The sequence below is a fragment of the Micromesistius poutassou genome (genome assembly GCF_964030765.1).
Source record: "Micromesistius poutassou genome assembly, chromosome: 18".
NCBI lineage: Eukaryota > Metazoa > Chordata > Actinopteri > Gadiformes > Gadidae > Micromesistius > Micromesistius poutassou.
In genome coordinates this window covers 9,657,982-9,681,188 of record NC_140288.1, presented here as the reverse complement: position 1 = coordinate 9,681,188, position 23,207 = coordinate 9,657,982, and the positions used below count along the sequence as shown (strand labels likewise).

General features: G+C 45.7%; 2 protein-coding genes across 4 annotated transcripts in view; one reads left to right on the top strand and one right to left on the bottom strand.

Annotated features, from left to right (window-relative positions):
• Nucleotides 1–1,297: 1,297 nt before the first annotated feature.
• Nucleotides 1,298–6,237, top strand: LOC311363036 (protein mono-ADP-ribosyltransferase PARP11-like). Of its 3 annotated transcripts, none has more exons than XM_084482961.1 (8): nucleotides 1,298–1,423; nucleotides 1,731–1,852; nucleotides 2,003–2,123; nucleotides 2,422–2,497; nucleotides 2,857–2,929; nucleotides 3,153–3,280; nucleotides 3,715–3,866; nucleotides 4,842–6,237. In XM_084482961.1, exons 1-8 carry the CDS (start codon nucleotides 1,339–1,341, stop codon nucleotides 5,156–5,158), a joined length of 1,074 nt encoding a protein of 357 aa, XP_084339087.1. In that variant the 5' UTR covers nucleotides 1,298–1,338; the 3' UTR covers nucleotides 5,159–6,237. The 3 variants fall into 3 exon arrangements, with proteins under 3 accessions (XP_084339087.1, XP_084339086.1, XP_084339088.1); XM_084482960.1 differs by having other exon boundaries at nucleotides 1,300–1,589; nucleotides 1,720–1,852; XM_084482962.1 differs by having other exon boundaries at nucleotides 1,300–1,852.
• A 5,101-nt stretch (nucleotides 6,238–11,338) lies between these two features.
• tmtc2a (transmembrane O-mannosyltransferase targeting cadherins 2a) overlaps nucleotides 11,339–23,207 on the bottom strand; it is a gene marked incomplete at its 5' end in the record, with an annotated part of 34,229 nt that continues 22,360 nt past the window's right edge. The window contains 4 exons of the mRNA XM_084483299.1: nucleotides 11,339–11,722; nucleotides 14,991–15,054; nucleotides 16,439–16,553; nucleotides 19,276–19,357. Of these exons, the coding sequence (XP_084339425.1) occupies nucleotides 11,534–11,722; nucleotides 14,991–15,054; nucleotides 16,439–16,553; nucleotides 19,276–19,357 (450 nt within the window). The 3' untranslated portion in view covers nucleotides 11,339–11,533. The remainder of the gene's footprint in view (nucleotides 11,723–14,990; nucleotides 15,055–16,438; nucleotides 16,554–19,275; nucleotides 19,358–23,207) is intronic.

Genomic DNA, 23,207 nt, shown 5'->3' with positions numbered 1-23,207 from the left:
TTAACAAAAGCGATACAAATAAATATATTTTTTTAAATGTGGAAAAAATGTGGTAAGAATAGCAACATAATAAAATATATATAAGAAAAAGTATACATAATAAAAATATATAATAAAACAAGAACACTATCAATAGTTTAAGAGAATATAAACATGTAAACATCTACCAATGCAGCATGTGTGTCCAATGAAGAGTGGAAACATTAACTACTATAGGTATAAAGTGAAATGAGTAATGTATGTAATGTATTTAGTGCAGCATATGTATCCAATGGAGAGTGTAAACATTGAGTACCATAGATTGTAGATTTAAATTGGAATGTGCAGATGAAATATCACAAAATATGGCAGGAATAGCAGGAGTCTACATCACAAAAAGAAATAAAATAGAACATCATAGAAATAGAACACTAGCAGCAGTACTTAATAATGTAAACAAAAACAAAAAAAGAGAGGGATTTAAGGTAATGTACATTGAATGTACAAGAAGTGTTCATGTGATCAATATGATCAACAGGGTTAGTGTTACTGGTTGAGAAGCCTGATGGCCTGCGGGTAAAAACTGTTTGTGAGTCTGGTAGTACGTGCCTGTATGCTTCAGAGTACGTGCCTGTGCATGTATGCTTTGTTAGGCACAATGTGCACAACCTGAAACTCATGTAGGCCTACCAACTGCAAAAATCACGTCCCTAAATCTGCCCTTTTAAAGATGGGATGCATAAGTGTTTGATGTTTTTATCAAAGGGAGTGAAGCCCAGAATTTGGATGTCCCGCCTGAGCGACACATCAGAATCAGAATCAGAACCAGAGTTCTCTTTATTGTCATTGCACATGGTACAACGGCATTTAAATGCAATCCAGACAGGAGGCTACGATTCACAACAACATTTTTAATATATAAGAAAGGTAAAACATCTATATAAAAAAATGGATAAAATATAAAGATAACAAATAAGGATAAAAAATACAGGTAAAAAATACAGATAAATAAGAATAGCAGTTGAGGAAAACGGTAGGCTATTGCACAGTAGTGTTGTCAGAAAAATCCGTCCCTCCATCCTGACGGCTGTCTGTCCTCCAGGCTCTCTGGTTACCATCACATCTGCCCTGACGTCGCCCAGAAACCCGAAAAGACCCGATCCAGCCCGATCAGACCCGAATAGACCCGAACAAACCCGACTATAAACGATCGTTGGAGCGATTTCCCGAAAAGCGAAAGAGTTGGGCACGTGACGAGCGCAGTGACGTAAGGATCGTGACGAGCCCGGAAACAGATATAAACAATCGATAGAAAGAGAAACCATGTACGTTTGATAAGTGTTTTCCTCCTGGCTCTCGATGCGATGTTTGCACTTTATTTCAAACGGATGGCCGGGTTTTGAAAGACGACGGCGCGCCCCTCCCGGATCATCGGGACCCGCTGGTGAGACGCCGCCGCGGGGAGTCTTCGGGTGTGGTGGTGGAGTGACAGCTGGTGTCCTTCAGTCTGTTGTGGTGGACGGACAGACAGCTGGTGTCCTGCAGTGTGAGGGGGTGAATGGATTCATCTCGACACTCAGATGCTCTTTTCGCATCCACCTCATGCAAACGTACCCATCTAGACTGTTTCAAAATCGCATGATACCAAACTGAAGCACAATTTCTACTTTATAATACAATCATGGGAATGGCTGTAGTGTTTTGTTGGTCATTTTGCATGTGATTTGCATTTGATTCTAGCCATTTTTTAGATATGTTAGCCATCAGATCAGCAGAGGAAGCAGAGTCCCCTGAGATGGAGGATATGGACACCTCAGAGCCCAGCTGGTGCTGGTTTTACCTGGCAGAGTGTGGAGTGTGGCACATGTTTGAGGTAACATGTGTCCATCACCCAGATGACTTGCACACCTTTGTAAAATTCAGCCCTGCCCCCTGGAACCTAGTTCACTGTCACGTCGTTTTGCTACATCTGTTCACCTTTTCTCCATGTTGACTAACCAGTCCATCTGCATGTGACCCCCAGATCGACCCCAGTGCAGCGTGCTCTGTGACCAGTGCCCAGATAGAACAGTGCTACAGCCGGAACCAGCATGGGGTGATGGAGTTCTACACGGCCAAGTACACCTACAGACTCGACTTCTCAGGTACACAAGGTTGTGTTGATATGTTATGTGCTTCTGCACTACACTGGGAACAGTAGTAGATAAGAGTTGGAATAACTCTTATCTAATAGTGTGGCTAAGTTTCAAATTTACTTTTACTTTTACCTTCATTTACCTTCTTAATACAATAACCACTCTTAGTATACAGTGTGATATAGCAGCCAATTTAGGCTAAATATGTATTAAACTTTTATTGTGAAAATCAGACACAATGATATGTAAATCCCTCACATGCCAACTAAATGAAGCCTTTCGTGTAACTCTGCCCTCCTCCGTCCAGTCATGAGACAGATCAATGTGACCACAGGGAAGCAGCGGCCAATCAAAAGGGCTCTTCATTCTGCAACGGGCTTCAGGTCAGTCCCCAACCAATCATCTGACAGCCACATCAGTCAATAACCCAATTCATCCAATACCATATTTATAATGTACAGTATCTTGGCAGACCATAGACCTTTAACAAAATTGAAAGAGAATTCAGATATGTGTAATTCAGAAGCAGGTGGGGATTATGCATGCTGCTCTAGGATCAGGTTACACTAACATTTGGTTTGTGTAACCTGATGGCAGGTTTGGCTTGGGTGTTGGTCCACGTCGAGAAATAAATTCAAATGAAGTTCTCTCTCGGTCTCCCTCTATCTCGCTCTCCCTCGCTCTCTCTCCCTCTCTCTCGCTCCCTCCCTCTCTCTCATTCCCTCCCTCGCTCTCTCTCCAGGTTTATCTGTGATAACCTGGCGTTGCCCGTACCGTGCCATTGGGAGAGGATCAACACAGATGAGCCCTATCAGGTAGGAAACCAGTTTCTATAAGGCCCATGCTGTGTGGTGATAATGCTGGAACAGGTAAAAACTCAATGCATTGCCAAGCTCTGATCTATAGAGCATGAGTCTGCATTAATAACAATGTGTGACTGATTTTGGAACTAAAAGACCAAAACAAGTCCCCGTCGTTTCCCCGCCCTGAGAAGGGTTGCATCTCACCACTCTGTTTCTGTGATTGATGCTCTCACAGCTCATCTCACTGGGCAGAGACACGTACGAGTTTAAGGAGGTGGCCCGGCTGTACGAGAAGACCATGGGACATCCCCTGAAGTCCATACAGAGGGTGCAGAACCTCGATCTGTGGGAGTTCTTCTGCAGGTAGATTTGCCTTTTTACACTCATTTTATTGAGTGAAAAACGTGAAGTCAAATCAATAAAAATAAAAAATAATACGATATTGCTCTAATTTTGGTAACATGCGACAATCAACAACGGATAAGTTCATAAGGTGGGTTGAGCCAGACTTCTCTTGCTCTTTGTGAAATATATTGTCACACTATATAATTAAGTGTTTGGTGTCACTGGACAAAAAAGAGATGCATATCATGGAAATCAAAATTATGACTTTACTGGATTTCCCCCTCCTGATATGAATCGAACCGGAGCTCATCGTTGATAGTGCGTGACTTCACACTAGCCTAATCACTTCCACGCTAGCTGAGATTTGTTATGGTCCTCTGCCGTCCACTGATGTATAAACTCATCATTGAATCATGGCTCATTGTGTTATGTCTACCACCCGACTCCGACAGGAAGAAAACCCAGTTGCGCAAAATCAAGCGGACGATGGAGATCGAGGAGCGCATGCTGTTCCATGGCACGGGCCACAGCAACGTGCCGGCCATATGCACGTACAACTTCGACTGGAGGCTGACCGGCAGCCATGGCGACGTGTACGGCAAAGGTCAGGATCCAACCCTCTGATTGAAAGTGACACACTGAAACCCCTTGTCAAACCGATGGCCAGTTGACCCGTTTCACCGGGCCTCGTCAGCTCACTGGACGGAGGCCTCGGTGACCTCACTGGACGGAGGCCTCGGTGACCTCACTGGGCGGGGCCTCGGTGACCTCACTGGGCGGGGCCTCGGTGACCTCACTGTCCGGTGCCTCGGTGACCTCACTGGGCGGGGCCTTGGTGACCCCACTGGGCGGAGGCCTGCAGGGCAGAACACCAACACAGCACAGGCCTGTCAATACTCCCCTCTGTTTCAAGCCACACAGGTATATGAAAGCGAACAGATCAGAAGGATTACAAAAAGATATGACTAAAAATACAATCATTAAAATGTTGTTCAATAAACTTTGATGGTTGCAATTCTTTGCCCTCCCCAGGGACATTGGCTAACTAATAGTACAAATCCACAATCTCCTCCTCTGTGAGATTTCTTTCTCAGACGGGATTCTGTAGAAGCAAAGCCTCCATCCTATAAGGATGAGGGTTAGGGGGCTTAATACGATGAGTAGGGAAACGTGAGGATCATAGGATTTGGTGGAAAAGTTCAGCTGGACAATTTTCCTTTCAATTCCACTTCTGAGAAGGTTAGACGTGTGGATGGGGAATATCTAATGAACAGAGTTAGTAAGTTCATGTTGGCATATTACGTTTTTGAAAAGTGGAAATGTTCCTTTTTAATCGAATCTGTAGCAGCTGGATCTAAAGGTCTCCAATGGAGGAACAACATGATGAGTAACTCATTAGTTAGGACTTTCATCCGTCATACATTGTCGAATAGCGACTGTAGAAATAAATATTTTCACGGCGATGTTAAACACATTTATCTTAACATTTCCACAGTGCTGCTGTTATTTGTGTTCTGTGTTTTTTTGTCAATGTTTTTGTCAATGTGTAACAAAGGTCCCACAATGCATCTCTCCCCAGGGAGCTACTTCGCCCGGGACGCCAAATACTCGAGTAAGTTCTGCCTGACGACGGGGAAGCACAACACCACGCTGCAACGCCATGGCCTGGCCCCGCCCATCTTCGCCAGTGAGCCGCCCTTCAAGACCATGTTCCTGGCGCGCGTGCTGGTGGGCGAGTACACGGCGGGCCACCCCATGTACTGCCGGCCGCCCTCCAAGGACACCAGCTTCACGCACTTTTACGACAGCTGCGTGGACGACATGGGCAACCCCAAGATCTACGTCATCTTCGACAGCAACCAGATCTACCCCGAGTACCTCCTGGAGTTCTACTGATGGCCAAACGGAACCGAGGAAATTAAAGAACCATGTTTATATATCAGTTTATTTTCCACTATTATTATTATTTATAATTTTCATTCAGAATCACCAGGTGTGCAGTGGGGCCACAGATCGATCCCAATTTGGGGGATTTTGCTCCACGAGGACATGGGAAGAACGCAAACGGCGAAATACCAACTGCTGAAACGGTTTCTCTCAGCATTCCACCGGCTCATCTCAAGTGCCTTGAGGGAATACTTGGAACACCAAGAAGACAACACAGAGCTCGTTGTAATGTATTTTATACACACTCCGCCATTGACTATTATTGACTGGGATGTCTGTCTGTGAGGAAAATAATCAGCCTATTATTCACAGGCGGCCTCACTTTTTAATAGTGCATTATTTCTATTACATTTTTGTTGCATTGTCGTTGTTGCTGTAATTAAGTAGATAAGGGAATGGACCAAGATACACGCTTGTTCTGTTGACGGAATCTTCTGGAATTGTCCAAGAATAGTCCTGGCATTAATGTCACTGGAACCCTTCTTATGTGGGAATGTTGTTGGGAAATTTGCAACTTCACACATTAGACGCCAACCATGTTTCAAAGCATCCACGCAAATGTATCGCCCTAGGCTCAGCTTTGAGCCGGCGTCGCGACGCCCGACTGTAAATGAATTGTCTCCTCTGTCCTGATTCCTAAAGCATTCGTTTCATGCATTGTGACTCCTTCCATGCCCTGTTTTTGTTTTCCTCGCCTCAACGGATTAGGTAGCCTAGTGTGAATTATGTCGCTGTTATAAGCAACTTCAAAGTCTTATTAAGCCTTTTTGTGTGTCTTTACATTAGGTATGCATGTAAAGATTTGTATTCATGTCTTATTGTTATGATTCAAAACAGCCACTACCTCTGCTCGTTTCTTTAATTTTGTTTTACAAAGTCATGTATGTTATGTCTTATTTTTACCTTTCTGTGAAAGGACCTTTCATTGTGTCACAGTGACATACTTTTCACTCTTCACCGGCACACTGGCATCAATGCTGTTCTGTATGTACAGTACTTCATGAACATTGGAAATGTGACAAAGAATAAAAAAGGACGAAATTCAACCAAAAAAGTGAATCAATTCAGTGATTGATATATTGGAGTCTGGAGTTTTGGAGTAATAATTCAAGAACATTTAAAGTGTAGTATACTATTTGCATTTCAGCTGCATCTTCAGCATTGCTGTTGCCTTTTGGTCCTAATTCAGACCAGACATAATATAGAATAATATTATAATCAAAGCATTATTAGGCGACTATTTATTATTTAACAAAGAGCCATTGAATATATATGAAGAAAAAAAAAACATTTACTAATGCAGAGCCATAGCCGCCACTAGAGTGCGCTATAGTACAGAACATGAGAGGGCAAACGTTTATCTCTGACACGACCTATTCGATCATCTAACAGTAGATACGTTTGGAGAAGTCCTTTATTAGTTGGCCAGCTGCCTTTGGACCCTGTCTTCCAACGCCACGAATAGTCATAGCAATATAAGTAAATAGTATTTTTTTATGAATTCACTTAAAAATAATTGTAATTTGAAGGGTTCTATTGTAGCAAACCCTGTATCTCTCTGTTTCCATAGTCCCACTGATACTGAACTATACAGGTCTATATATTGAAAATAATAATTTTTTACCAGACGGATACATTTGTCTGTGTGCTAACGTTTAGCACGCATGCTAATCCCCACAGTTTGAGGCCTCCTCGTAGTATTTCACTGCTTGGTGCTGGGGAGCTAAGACATCACATCCTGTCAACGTTTCAATGCAAACAATTGAATATGCATAGAGTGCAGCAGCCTACCCACCACTGGTCAGAACTGCAGACCTGTAGACCTGTAGTGTAGACCTGCAGACCTGTAGACCCTCTAGTGTAGACCTGTACACCTGTAGTGTAGACCAGTACACCTGTAGACCTGTAGACCTCTAGACCTGTACAGACCTGTAGACCTGTAGACCTGCAGACCTGTAGTGTAGACCTGTAGACCTGTAGACCTGTAGTGTAGACCTGGAGACCTGTAGACCTGTAGTGTACACCTGCACACCCAGTGGCGTAACAAGCCAACGACGGGCCCGTAAGCAGGATGATTTTTGGTTTTTGGCCGGAGTGAGACTCTGTAGGATCTTATAATGCTTACATTATAACAGGGTCCGCGGGTGGAAGTGTTGGGGGGGGGTAAGCGACTGGAGTACCTGCTTACCGATAGTTACGCCACAGTGTACACCTGTAGACCTGTAGTGTACACCTGTAGACCTGTAGTGTGTAGACCTGTAGACCTGTAGACCTGTACAGACCTGTAGACCTGTAGTGTAGACCTGGAGACCTGTAGACCTGTAGTGTAGACCTGGAGACCTGTAGTGTAGACCTGTAGACCTGGAGACCTGTAGACCTGTAGTGTAGACCTGGAGACCTGTACAGACCTGTAGACCTGGAGACCTGTAGACCTTTAGTGTAGACCTGCAGACCTGTAGACCTGTAGTGTAGCCCTGGAGACCTGTAGTGTAGACCTGTAGACCTGTAGTGTAGACCTGCAGACCTGTAGACCTGTAGTGTAGCCCTGGAGACCTGTAGACCTGTACAGACCTGTAGACCTGTAGTGTAGACCTGTACAGACCTGTAAACCTGTTCTCCATGTGCTTCAGCTCCGAGGCAAGCAGACACAGAGAGAGGAAGTCTGAGTGTGTAAAGAGCTCATTGAACTTCCTTCCCGAGTTTATCTCTCCACGTTGGCCGCTAGGTGTTACACACATACACACACACGCGCACACACACACACACACACACACACACACACACACACACACACACACACACACACACACACACACACACACACACACACACACACACAGATGAGAGCATTGTGTGGGAACCACTTTCATCTCACAATAACAGTGGAAGTGCATGGAGGAGCGTGGAAGGAAAATACTTATTTCAAACCTTGACGGATGTTAAAATAGATCTGTGTCAATTCACTTTTTGGTATTTAATTGAAAAGTTGAAATGCGATACATTCATTTATTTCTTAAATCATTTGAAATAGTAGCCATATTATGATATTGTTTTCATACTGAGACGAGTGAAATCTGAACAGCGTCTTTTTTTAATTCTTTCAACTATATATGAATAGAGCAATAGTAGCACTATAAGCTTAAAAGCACTTCCTGGTTTCCTGTTTTAAACTTGTTTGCCAGGAAAGATACATAGCTTAGGTCTGCACTAACAATATTATTTATTTTGTAGATTAATTTAATTATTTCCAATTAATTGATTATTAAAATGAGATGTATTTATAGATGAATCGATTAATCAACTATTTTTTGCAGCCCTAATATGAATATATATGAACACCACTGGAACACCACCAAAAAAAGTGCATAGAAGTGAACAGAATACCCTGTCAAGAGGTCAAGAGGTCACATATAGGCTGTGACCTTTCAGCTGCACTTGCAGTTCAATAAAACAAGCTCTCGTTTGCATTAAATCTGTTTATTAGAGTCAGTCTGTCTCTTATCAAACATACAATCTGTTTATTAGAGACAGTCTGTCTCTTATCAAACATACAATCTGTTTATTAGAGACAGTCCGTCTCTTATCAAACATACAATCTGTTTATTAGAGACAGTCCGTCTCTTATCAAACATACAATCTGTTTATTAGAGACAGTCCGTCTCTTATCAAACATACAATCTGTTTATTAGAGACAGTCCGTCTCTTCGGCTGACATGTGCTTATCTTCATCATCTCTGCTATCATGACAAAACGAGTATCAAAAACAGTAAAATGTGTTTTTTAAATAATTACAACTCTAATAAATGTCTTAATGCACTTGGCAGCAGATACGATTATTAAATAGTGAAACATTTTATATGAAACCATCATAATAGTTGTGAGCTATGCTTCATAACACGATTGCCAAATTAATGTGTTGATAGGGAAAATGCTTCAATGTAATTTATTAATATTCAATATGTTTTATATCATCTTTCCTGTTTGCATGATTATGTCATCAGCATATCAAGTTCCATATTCTCAGATCTGTGTGTGTCTGTGTGGGATCCACTGAGTATGTTTGGATTATGTTGTGCAATAGTACGACTTGTTCTTCCTTGCTCCAAGTCCTGAGCCTAATTCACAGAAACCAGGAACATGTGCATGAAAATACGAGATGCAATCTCAGCATGATTCAGATTCCCCAGTAATTACCAAATTAAAAAATAAGTAGATAATTCATTTTTAATTAGTTATCAACTAACACTGTCAGGAAAGTCTCCACACAGATTTCTGAACTGAGACTATATGTAAAAACATGTTTTTATTCTGAAAAACAAACACCATCTCATACAAAAGACAACACATATTTTTTTAGGCTGTACATTTGTTGGTTGGTAACCACACAAGGTTATCCTCACAGAACAGAATACTGGAACATTCTTCAGATAGTTAGTTCACCCTGGTGTCCCTGAGCGGAGAGAGAAATTAATATCAAAAAATAAAATAGTAAGAGAAACGAGAGAGAGAGAGAGAGAGAGAGAGAGAGAGAGAGAGAGAGCGGGGGAGAGGGGGATAGAGAGAGAGAGAGAGAGAGAGAGAGAGAGAGAGAGAGAGAGAGAGAAACAGTGTTGTAATTTTCAATAAAAAAACACATCAATAAATTAAAACAATGAGTCGGACACATGGAATAAAATAATACATCTTCATTTGACATCATTATACATAAAAGGTCAAAATAACTTCTCGTTTGGCACCAGAGGCTTTCTGTTCAGTACACATTTTGGCACAGTCTAATAGTTGTTTTTCTTCAATTTACAGTCCCAACCAGTTCAAATAATGACCAAATGATCACTGAGTGCTTATGTGATCGTGGTAAGGACCACACATCCTTGGGTTGCTGGTTTGAATTTGCACAGCATGTCGAGGACCATGATATCGGTACCGTGACTCAGAGTCAGAGTACTACCGTAACCCTCACTACTGTACCGTCACGCTAGGTTTTGTTTTTTAATATAAGAAAGTACTTCGATCACGGCCTGCAAAATCAACTCTGAAAAATGTGCAGAAAAGTCGGACCGTCTCCGTAGATGGTTTGATTTGTAAAAATGACTTCAACAGTCCAACTCCTCCAACACTCTCTAGCGGAAACAGAGTCGATGTTAAGGACCGCAATATCTTCCCAACGGGCGTATGAAACAGTTCTCTCTCATATTAGAACGTAATGGAGCGTGACTGTTCCCCTCTAAGAACATGATGGTTAGGTCACGGCTGCTGTTGTTTGGCTCAGTGGTTATGGCCTTTGACCTCCAATCCAGTGGGGGGGGGAGCCACAGCCCCCGCTGTGGAGGACTTCAACACTCAGTGTGCCCGGCGGTGGCGTGGGAACGCCTGGTGGCAGCCATTTGGACACGCAGTCCTGTTTATGTTCTGTGAGGGAGCAGTATCTCAGCGATGCTCGTATGCTTTCGTTTTGTTTTCATGTTCTTCAAACAATAAGAACTCGAAGAGCTCCAAACTGAGGGTTGTTGTAGAGGTGTGGCTTAATCCAACTTTTTTCCATGAATCACATTCCTCCCATTGTCAAACAAGGCAGGACCGCTCAGGACCCTCTGGGATCAACAAGGGACCTGCGGGGGTCTCTGCGGACCACCCCCACCAGAACACAGCCGTGCAGTCGGCCCACGTTTATGCTATCGTGTTACAATCAAATCCGAAAACCTTCCCACCTTCCCACTAGAACCTTTCACAGGACAAAAACACACTTACTGTAGCGACTCGTTCATCTGGAGTTTAGAAAGAAGTGAGCTGTTTTAAATTGGCTTCCTTCTACCTCATATCCTCCATCTGGAACGGGGACCTCATTCAGGAAAAAACATTCCCTGGGAATCCCTGCCACCTCACAGAAGAGGAAAACCCCTTGGAGACGGGTTTGTTTGAAGATGTCTCCCGCCGGGGGCAGAGTGCGTCTCTAGTGGTCAACACAGGATGAGCCCCTCAGGGGGTTAGATGCTAAGTGGGTCGCTCGCAATATCGCCCGCCAACACACGCGATGTCGGCACTATCAACTCAAAAAACAAGCATTCAGGTTTAGAAATGAACAAAGCCGTTGGCGATTAGATTCAGTTGTGTTTTAGTACGTCAAACAGCTGTGATCTGATAGGATCCGCTCCGACCGGCAGCCACCGGGGTCAAAGTTGAAATTGTCCGAACTTTGAGCGCAGGTTCAAGGTGTGGAGTCCGAACGGTCTGCTACGCTCACGGCTAGGGCGGGCTTCACAACGCTGGACTCCACAGACTCAACACATCGCCGCCACTGGAAGTGGCCGGGCGGAGGCGGCGGGCTCATCCTGTGTTGGCGGCCTTAGTCCGGAGCCCCTGGCGCTCCATGATGTTCCACAGCTTGCGCAGGTTGGAGCGCGTGATGCCGTCGTCGGGCTTGAGCTGCAGCGCCCGCAGGTACTTGGTCTCCGCCTCGGGCAGCTTCCCGTTCAGGTGGAGGATGGCGCCCAGGTTCATCAGGGCTGCCGGGTACTGCGTCGGAAGGGTTAGAAAATATAGAAATACGTTAAAAAAGAGCAGCAGGTGCTTGCGTGAAGTTGCATATAATATGGAATCAGGGTATGATAATCTCACGCCAGAAAAGTCCAGTTAAAGAGGCGCTGCATGGGTGACCTTGAAGCCATCTTTGAAGTCATTTTTAGAGCTGAGGTCGCGAGCGCTTTATCGACCGCACAGCTTTTGATATGTGAGATGAGTCTCAGACCGCTTGGCAGGTCTTTACAGCGTGTGCTTGAAGACCAGCAGGCCCTAAATACATATTTTATAAACGGCCTGTTATTAGGCCTCACAGTAAGCGCTGCGGTCATATTTCAAAGGCCTTGGACGCCAACACTTTCCCCTTGGATTTGGCTTGCGCTGCGGTAGCAGGTTGGCCCCGCCCCGCTGGGAGTAGGCATTACGTTGTTTTCATGAAGATATGGTTTTAAAGAATTCCAGCCGCACTCCCTCTCCACCCTGACACACTTCCTGCCTCAAACTTTGGCCTTTCCTCTGGCGTTTAAAGGTGCAATGCGTTCAGGCCACTTGTTCTTTCAATCTAGTCTCCTTCGAGCAGGTAAAGGCGCAGCTAAATCCAGACAGATCAAAAGGGCTTACTCACTGAGATGCGGTCTACCCTGGGTGTGTGACCGAGTGTGTGTTTCTACGCAAACACGCACACGCGCACGCTACCGTGTGTAGTAGGCATGCTTCTCTATGATATCAACGAGGAAACCCATGTAGCCATGTGTTTAAGGAGTCCCATTTAATTAAATGGTTTCTTTTGAAGTGGCAAAGTGAAACCACCTGGTAGGAACCAGAGTATCAGCCAAGAGAATCTGGCAACCCCAGGTCACGGACCCCACACGCCCCCCTGCGGCTAACACACCTTAATCTCTTCTTCTGCACCTCCTCCCAGATGGGAGTCATTCACCTACTCATGTGGGAACCCGGGACGCTCCGACATATGGCGGGTTAGCCTTTCGCCAACGGTTCAGTATCATTACTGTTAGTTATATTATTATTCACCATTTCACCATGCTTGCGTTTGTATTACTGTGTGAGAATGCAGACGTCTGCTCTAGCATGTGCGTGAGAGCTCCATGCCTAAAAAAAAAAATCACCCATGTGCTCAAAGGTTTACTTGGAAAATCTTTGATGGGCACGACTCGAATTTTCAATTGGAAAAAGTCATCATTTTAAAACAATGAAGCGTCACACTAAAGCACGCTACGTCTGACTCTAGATTTAGTGTGTCGGGCTGTTGGCCCAGAGCAGTTTTCCAGCCCCACAGGCAGACTCCCAGCCTGCCTCTGAACCGTCTTTAACAAAGGACAGTTGTCACACTGTTGGTCAACAAATTGACATTGAGAGATAGGGTCCAGTTTATGTCCTCATTTCAACGTGGATACTTGTCCTGACGAGCGCCAGACTACCAAGCCGCCAGGCTACTCAGAGATTCCGTCCTCTAAGGGCAGGGACAGAGATTTATTGCTTTCGTGTGCATAATAGATACACGCCAAACGCTGAGTGAAGAGTTGACCTTTTGCTTGTCAGATATTCTTGCATGTGTGAATGGAAGCCTTTTTTTATCATCACTTTACGATCAATTTGACCAGGTTCCGCTGCCAAGATTACGCCCCCCCTCCCAGACCCAAACTCCCCTGCCATTCCCACCCTTGATAAAGCAGAAACACATGCTCTGCATGGACCAGAGGCACGAGTTCTGTATCTATGATGCATCTGGCTTAGCTTTCATCTATGGTCTTCACATTGGTGGCTAGTAGCAGCTTATGAGGAGCTACGAGGCTCACAGTTTAGTAGTAGTAGTTTGTGCTAGCAATAACTGAAAATAAATTAGTGTATGCTAGTTTTACAAATACGACCGGCAGAACATATTATACATTCTATACACTCTCTACATTTTGTATAGTCAATTTTGCTTCGGCAGACACTTTTGTCCAAGTTAGCCTGAGAAAAGTGTGATGTAGGAATCCAATTAATGGTTTCGTTTTATCAGTTTTCTGCAAATAAATTGGTGGTACGAATTGGAATTAACCAAAAGCTCAGAAAAGGGTGAAAGTCGAACATCAAGCATAAATTGGTGCTAAGGGGTCAGAAATAAGCCTCTTGTTGAAGGGTTGCATGTTTAAAAATGTTCTTTTAGCAAGATTTAAAATCAGCATTCAGACGCCAGGGTATTCTTGCAGACGCACGCTGATCGTCATTCGGAGCATGCTTTACCAGTGCTGCATTTTTAATGCCAGGAGTCCTACTGGATTAGGGTGATATTTGAGGACTTCTTATTCATGTGACAGACATGCTCTTGGAGAAATGTCAAAGACAATGGGGAGTTTGCATTTGACAAATGGCAAGAGAAAGGCTTGGAGGGTTTAACAGTGAATGGCTGGCCATCCTTTTGTCCTGCATAAGTAATGGCTATTACGTTCAACCTGAATGATCTTGTTTAATACGGGATGACAACTCTCATAAAAGTTTCAATCCATTCAGCACTTTCAATGCTTCAATGGACAACTCACAGAACTAACAGTACTGCACAGTCGCAATGCGCCAAATAAATGCACTTTCAGTTTTCCATCTTGTTTCATCAACGGTGTGGTTTTCAGTTCCTTAGTCCCTAGACCTTACAGAAACACAACAGCAATGCATTTGGTTCAGATCAGTGGTCAGTGAGGGCGGGAAAACAGTGTTGCCATGGGAGACCCCATGACGGATCACTGCAGGAAGCCATGTCCATGCCCGGCTAAAAGCTCTGGAGGTCTTCCTGAAGAACATCCAGAGGCGGAGGCCAGAGGCTGAGGCCGGAGGCTGAGGCCAGGGGCGGAGGCCAGGGGCTGAGGCCAGGGGTGGAGGCCAGGGGTGGAGGCCAGGGGTGGAGGCCAGGGGCGGAGGCCAGGGGTGGAGGCCAGGGGTGGAGGCCAGGGGCGGAGGCCAGAGGCGGCCGTCTTTGAAGTGACTGATTGATGCTGGACAAGTGAGTAACATGAAGGGGCCCCGGTTCCTTCCACCACTTTGGCATTTGACATAATGGGGACTAGTGTAATGGTGAAGGCTGTAGACTCTGGATGGCCCCTTGGAAAACAACCGACTTTCAAGTTTAAGTCAGTGAAGAAAGGTACCCCTAAACAGGAAGGTCAACGTCTGTGATGGTGTACATTAGTGTAGGACAGTCAGTTTAAGTGCTACATGGACAGTGTGTGTGTGTGTGTGTGTGTGTGTGTGTGTGAGACACATCACTCACATCTGGTCTGAGGCTGGCTGCCCTCTCGTACTGTCTCTCCGCTGCCTCGTTCAGACTGGCCTGCCTGGAGAGAGATAGAGAGAGAGAGAGAGAGAGAGAGAGAGGGAGAGAGAGAGAGAGAGAGAGAGAGAGAGACACACACAAATGAGGGAGAGTAATAGATGGGCTGCCTAATAGCGCCATCCATTCTTATAACTAGCAAAGAAATACTTCCCGTGAGCACTCTGCGTAATCCCTAATGGGCCGCCGGGGAGCCGCATGCCAGCAGGTTGACAGCTGACACACCCACCCACCCTCACCGGGGGGGGGGCCAGAGCCGCGCTGAACTCACACTGAACTCTCTGTCGTTTGTACGCTTGTGTAAAAAAAGAAACGCACCACGGCGATCCGTCAGCCGCCATCGTGGAAACAAGCCTTTGGCCGGTTCTCGGCCGCGTCTTCATTAGGTTCACCGCCGACGGCAGCGGGAGTAAGGGGAGCAACCGGACGTGTGCAGCTTCTTGCGAGGGTTTCTGTTTTCCAGAGTTTTCCAGATGCAGCGATCAATATGAAGTGCGATGTGTCTCCGCCGATTTGGCACGTGGCCGACGTGAAACCGTGCCGGCGTGCGATCTAGGCTGACGGGTAACTCATAGCTCCGCCCCGTTTAGTCCTTCAAACAACAGGGCGACAAGGGTACTTTAACTACGTACCACTAATGTTGTTGTTTTATGAGATACTCATTATCTGTATTTATCTTTTAGTGCAACAGATAATGGCGCCCAGGCACTAATAACCAACGTGAGGCTCGCAACAGGCCCGTAATAAATAGGGAGTGTGTGTCACAGTGAGGGGTCTGAGATGAAAACAGGCTGTCAGAGCGGCGAGAGCAGGCAGCCACAATCCGTCACGTAGATTTACTCACGCTTTCCACGAGCCAAACCTCCGTCCCAAAGCGCAGGGACTCTTAACTTTGAAGCGATCCTCTGTGGTTGGAGCTCCTTTGTGTGGAAGAAGGATGCCAGCGTGCTAATGGCTTTCCCAGATATGTGGAATGAACAGGAATGAGGTGAACACCCGTCCAAGACTGTGCCGGGCACGGGGTGGATTCCGGTTCATTTGCCCTGCGATGCGTTCTGTGCATGTCTATGAACCAACACATCGGTCTGATCATTTTTTCCACGACGGGCTCCGAAGTGCCCAAATATTTACCGCTTTTACTTTGAAATATGCGGGTTGGTTTGACATCCTCCCCCTCAGGTGGCTGAAACACCGTTATGTAACGCAGCTGTGTGTATACGTTGGGCCGTTTCTTTGTGTGCTTTTCAAATAAAATTCATGTGTGGGGGGCGGGGGGGAGATAAAAATAACTTTTCAGGATGATGTAATACGCAACAGCTCACGGCCCATTCCAGCTGTCCTCACCTGTTGACGTGTGTTTTAATCTTTGCGTGTGAGTGTGATCTGACCTGAGCATGTGGGCGGCGCTGAAGACGACGTCAAACTCGCCGCCGTCCAGCTCGGCCGCTCGCTCCGCCATCGCCGCCGCCTCCTCCAGCCGAGAAAGTTCCAGAAGGAACTGCCCTGAAGACCAAAGGAGGGAGGAGGTGAGGAGGAGAGGAGAAAGGGCTCACATTACAACGCAGTGAGAGGCGCTGGGCGGAGGTGAAACACAGCACTACAGCACTGAGCCCAGAGAGCAGAGGGTTGGGGGGGGGGGAGGGGGAGGAGGAGGGGGAGGAGGGGAGGATGGAGGCTTATTGGTTGGGTAAGTGGTTTGATGTGGAGTGGTTGACTGTTACAACAGGAAAACACCTTGAGCTATTAAGTCCTACAGCACTTTACTGCTTATCTCTTTGAATTATCAACTAGCTCGCAAGATTACGGATATTAAAAGCAAGTGAGTTACAGAGAGAGGGAGAGGGAGTGAGAAGGACAGGGAGAGAGAGAGAGAGAGAGAGAGAGAGAGAGAGAGAGAGAGAGAGAGAGAGAGAGAGAGAGAGAGAGAGAGAGAGACGAGAGAGAGAGGAAAAGGGAGAAAGAGAAAGGTAGAGAGGGAGGCATGGAGAGAAAGAGAGACGAGGGAGAGAGAATCATAGAAAGATGGAGACAGAGGGAGGGAGACAGATACATGAAGAGATGGAGAGACAGAAGGAGAGAGAGAGATAGAGAGAGAAGAGATGGAGGAGGAGACAAAAGCAGAGAGATAGAGATACACAGAAAGAGGGAGAGATTGAAGAAGAGGAGTACAAGACTGAGATAGAGAGTAAGATAAATAGATGGAGAGAGAGGAAGAGATAGAGAGCGAGAGAGTAAGAGTAAGATATACAGAGATATAGAGAGAGATACAGAGAGAGAGAGAGAGAGAGGTGTTTTGACAGATGGCGTGAGCATGAACACAAGTGACAGCACGTAACAGGAATGAAGATGAAGAGGGACGACACCGTGAAGGAAGGAAGCAACGAGTGCCTCTGATGAAGAACATCAAGAAGCAGAGGAAGAGGAAGGAGCAGACAAACGACGGATGATGGATCCACGCAGGGGAAGAGAGCCGCACGGGAAGAACACAAAACAAACAACAAAGGAAAGGAAGAGCAACGAGTCGAAAGAACCAAACGGGCTGGGAGTCGCCGCTACGCTGAGTGGCTCCGGTAGTGTGTGTGTGTGTGTGTGTGTGTGTGTGTGTGTGTGTGAGTCAGAGGTTCTCTTGTAGTGCCCCACCACCTGCCGGCGTCTCCCCAGGGCGTCGGTGCTCGGCAGCTATAAATTAGGAAGCAAGACTGGCTGCAGATGTTACCTCCTCCTTGGCTTCCTACTGTCCTCCTACGTGTGTGTGTGTGTGTGTGTGTGTGTGTGTGTGTGTGCGGTAGTGGTGGGGAGTGTTTTTGAGACACATACTTAAATTCACATTTCAGTAATCATCCTACTGAATGGGGGTCGGGTCCGAGAGTTCATCCGTGCTTCTGGAGCCTTACGGCGTACCCTATCGTTGCTATGGAAACGCGGGAACGTCTTGTATTAAACAGATCATCGGCCTGGCACATGTGCGTGTGTGTGTGTGTTTGTTGCATGCAAACAGGCGTTACTACGGACAATCGCAGGAAGATAGGAAGCAGCCTGAGTCGTCTGAGCTATCTCAGCCACGTTAACCCTTCACATCCTTGTTCTCATGCAGGTCCCGTAAACAATGGCGTCATTGGCTTTGGCTTTCTTTGTTGTGGAATTGAATATGCGTGTGCGTGTGTGTGTCTGTGTGTGTGTTTCCTGGAGCGCACATGTGTCAGCGATGGGCTGTTTGGCATAGAGAACCCCACACACACACACACACACAAGCGCATACATATACAAAACGCATGCACCCACACATACACATACACCTACACCAACACACTAACTCACTCACTCTCTTTCTCTCTCTCTCAATCACACACACACACACACCCACACACACATCAGTGGACAAACAGATCCAAAAGGATCTACGTCAACGCACATACAACAACAAGAACCTGGAACTGAGACTGTGGAAAAGTGGGGGGAGTGTTGCTGTATTGATAAAGAGAAAGGGAATGGGAGTGGGGAATGGGAGTGGGGAATGGGAGTGTTGCTGTATTGATAAAGAGAAATGGGAGCCTGCAGGGAAAACAAACAGTACCTACAGTGCAGCCTACGAGATAACGGCGGAAGAAAGGAAAACAGAAAGTACAAGAAAGGAGTTCTGGTACGAGGGCCCGTAACGGGAAACAACTCAGGGGCCAAAGACAGCAACTTCACCCTGACCCCCGGGGCCCACGCCAACAGAGACACAGAGACATGTACCGGGTAGCGGGTGTGGTGAGGGGTGAGATGGAGGCAATCAGGACGGAGACCAGTGGATTATACACAATGGGTTTCACTCAGACACCACTTAGTTCATTTTCTTTTCTGTGCTATATCTCTGATGGCTGAGAACTTAAACACACCCGTTTCCCTGGAAGTGAGAAGTTAAAAGGTGCCTCTAAATGAGATTAAAGTAAATCTAAACTAAATGACTCAAAGTCATTTTTCACAACTATGGTTGTGGACCTTTTCTAAGGAAAACCTTAAAATACAAATTTGCATTTGCAATTAACATATATTTCTGAAATGAATATTATATAACTAATTCTGAGACAAAGTACCACAATACTGTTATATCATTGTGGAGGGAAAGATGACACTTTGAATCCATTGTTTCTTAACAGTTTTTTTTTAAAGTTCAACTGATATTGCAAACACATGTGGGGCCTATACAACATCACGTCATGTTGATAAAGGGAGAGCATACCATAATGCATGTAGCAGTTTCCCTTGGTGGGGTCCAGCTGAATGGCTCTCAAGTAGTACTTCTCGGCTTCTGCCTTTTGTCCCTGCAGGAGAGAGATGAAACACGGATGAAATCAGACACAGCCATGGAGTCTTTTCTACATGTGCAACAATTTGTTTCATTCCTCTGCATAACATGACAGCCTGAGATCCCGGATAGAGGTGCGGACACACTCGCACGCACACAAATAGAAGACTTGTAGCGTTCCCACCACTGTTTCCATGAATCAACAGCTGAACCCCGTATGAGTGTGTGTCACCCTGAGCCTCTACAAAGTTGTGATCAGTATTCCAGGGCTCCCCCTGCTTCACATCTTCTTGTTTACGCTCCGGCACTGATTGTTTCCATATTGCCGATGGATTTGCGTTTTCAACACAGAGTCAAAGAAATGGGCGTATTAGCTGTGCTTTATGAGCCCTTTCCCTTCCTTGCATTTTCCTCCAAGCGAATGAGAGGGTGTTTGACTGGAGAACTGGATTATTTCCGCCTCTTTGCGTTTGTCATTTCAATCAATTAACGGACACACGTTTAGGCCGCTCACGTCTCCAGACGTCGACTATAAAGATAGCCTGGGACGTCAGATATCAACAGAAGGATGGTTCCGATTTCCAGATGTGGAGTTTAGCGGCTGCGTGTGAAACGCATCTCATAAATCATAATGACAGTCACCTGTTAGAAAGTCTCACCATCCGATACTGTATTTAGCCTGTCTTGTTGTAGCTACAGGACTAGCGTTGCCGCTAACTGCATCCAGAGGCACATATAGGCTTCAGATCATAAATCAATAGCAGCGCTAGCTAACCACAACTTCCACTCCTCTGTCAGCCACTCTGCTGCTCTGAGTTCAGCCCAGCGGGCCTGGGGGCTACGGCTGAGCTCTGTACCATAGCTGGGCTTAGTAAGGCCATCTTTCCTCTGTGGTACGCTGTGAAACTTTACACATACTACACAAAAATACATATACATAAACACACACACACACTCGCACACACACAGCTGGGTTTAATAATGGGATTTTTCCACTGTGGTAAACTGTGGTAGTCTACACATTTACAATTTCACACATGTGAGCGCACAAACAAACAGGCAAAGACGTGCACACACACACACACACACAAATTTCCCTAACATTGTAGCGCCTTTAACTCTCATTCAACTCAACAAATGAACCCAAAAGCATCGCATTGCGACGACTTTAGACCATATGGCGACACTAGGGTGACTAACACACACACACACACACTTTCTATTGCCGTGAACAATTGCACAATAACTCCACCTTGACTCTGGGCCCCCCCGGAGTTTAAGCCAACATCTAGACCAGAGGTTCTCAAACTGTTTTTTTCAGGCCTCATTACACAATGTTCCCCCCCCCCCCCTCATTAAAAAAAACAATCATACCACACAAAAGGTAATTCATAATAAGGATAAAACAATGTGTGTCTCATGTAGAATAATGAACAAGTATGTAGACAGAATTTTATTAAAATGCAGATTTGAATAAAAATGCAATTTTATTCAAATCGTTCCTCTTTGCCCCTGCCAAAAATGTATCCATGATGAATGCTATTGAACTTGTTTATCAAATCTTAAAACCATGCGTATATTTTTCCTCTGTTATTGCTGCTCTTATTTTGAAGCTGAAAGTGGTTTCTTTATTGTACCACCACAGGCAACATTTCCCATGCAACTCACTTTCTTTAGTTCGATGTTACATTTCTCACACCTCATACTATATCCTGCCCCCCCCCCAGTGCAGAATCTGGGAAGGAGGTGTTTAACAAGACACTAAAAACCAACGCGTTAGAGACGCCGCCATTGCTTGAGATATTTGCACCCAGAAGCGGAAATGACCAATCTCAAAAATCCATAATACGGAGATGAACTAGCCACTGAGATCCTAACCGAACAAAGAAGTAATGTAGACGCTTTGTATTCTGAGAATGAAATCAAAGTGTTCGCATGGACATAGAAAGGGGGCCGGCCTTTTTTAAACCAAACCACCACCATACACCCCCTAGAGGAAGGACATGTTAGTGCGGTCACGGCTGCAGCTTGAGTGCAGCACTCTGAGAACCACTGACGGAGGGATGGAGATATCCGATGAGGAAGTCGTGTAATTACATTAAGAGAGTGTTCGCTGACCTGTTGTCCCGGGCCGATCCAATCTCCTCTGCCCCCAGCGAGCGGTTATGTAGAGGGGATATCGGGGTGGTGGTGGGGGTTAAGGTGTGTGTGTGTGTGTGGGGGTGGGGGGGGTTCATAGAGGTTCCAGGGGTCTGCTTTTGGGGCCCATGGCCTGGGGGGGGAGAGCACCAGATGTCCAACCCTGCAAGGCCACTCTTATCTGAGCCTGTGTGTTTGGGTGTGTGTGTTTGTGTGTGTGTGTGTGCTTGAAGTGGTGTGTGGGAATGCGGTGGCATAATATGGGGAAATGAACTAAACTAACAGTTAAAATGCCTACGATGCCCCCCCCCCACACACGCACACACACACACAGAAACACAAACATATGCATGCACGCACCACACGCACACACACACACACACACACACAAACACACATACACATACACATACAAACACACATGCCCACATGCTTTGATAAGCCATAGATCCACGATCGTCAGAAACAGAGTTGCGCACCCATGGCGCTGGGAGAGAGAGAGAGAGAGAGAGAGAGAGAGAGAGAGAGAGAGAGAGAGAGAGAGAGAGAGAGAGGGTCAGGTAGCGTTGAAAGGTTCAGAAATCCATCTCAGTATACACCCCTTCTCCACCTCCTCCACCTCCTCCTCCATGTCCAGACCTTTGGCAGCTAGGAAAACATCTGCTGTCCCACGATTGTGTGTGTTTGTGTGTGTGTGTGTGTGTGTGTGTGTGTGTGTGTGTGTGTGTGTGTAATGCAAGTGGCGGAGGGGGGGGGGGGGTGCGGTAGAGATTCGCTGCAGAAGATAAAATGTGAGAGGAGACAGAGAGATGGCTCAGTGGGCAGGATTCTCAGCGTCCATCTTATCGAGAGGGGAACGCTTCACACACACACAACACATCCTGGAGGACATCTCTCTCTCTCTCTCTCTCTCTCTCTCTCTCTCTCTCTCTCTCTGATGTCTGACTGATGCTCGCACAGCTAAAGAAGTAGTTCTCTTCCCGGGGCAGATGAATATGGTGGTGATGTCTGGGCGATCACAGTCCACCACAGATCCCTTATCAGCAGCTGACAAACCCGTCTTTATTTTATCCTCAATTGGTGATGATGATGATTTTGGATTGTTATTGTATAATAGTGTCTTACATCATGAATGATGCCCAGCCCGAACAGCTAACAAGACACTTACTCAAAAACAGATCAATAATCATACATTATAATGTCGAGGACTCATAATTTGTCAAATCACAGAAATATCAGTTCTGACATAATACCAATTAACCAAATGATGAATGTTTGAACGTTGCATTAATTTATTTGTTTCTCGATCGCTCTCAACGCTAAACAAGACGAACAAGACGTTGCTGATCAGGGTCCACAGTTTGTTTAGCATCGGCAGTTTTCGAAGCCTAATTTTAGCCCCCTTATCGCCCTCGGCCTCTGCGAAGGATAATCAATGGAGACGTTTTGGCACGGGCCAGCGATCCACTAAGTCATTCCCTCTCCATTATTCATCACCCCTCTGCATGTTGCACCTAATTACATTTTGCCAGGCAGTTAACCACCAGAACCATCAGTATGACTAAAAGTTGCATTTCACGGCCGATGAGCATGTGAGTGCTTGTGTGTGTGTGTGTGTGTGTGTGTGTGTGTGTGTGTGGATGGTACCATAGTATGATAACTTTGTTGCTATGATTTTAAAAAGTGCCGTTAAAATGGGCTTCTGTTACAGGCCATGTACCTCTCTG

Bases quoted from the DNA above. Each gene is read 5' to 3' on its own strand.
- LOC311363036 (XM_084482960.1), top strand. From the start codon at position 1,339: ATGCGATGTTTGCACTTTATTTCAAACGGATGGCCGGGTTTTGAAAGA. The intron at 2,124-2,421 runs GTACACAAGGTT...TCCTCCGTCCAG, and splicing joins CTACAGACTCGACTTCTCAG to TCATGAGACAGATCAATGTG. The intron at 3,867-4,841 runs GTCAGGATCCAA...ATCTCTCCCCAG, and splicing joins TGGCGACGTGTACGGCAAAG to GGAGCTACTTCGCCCGGGAC.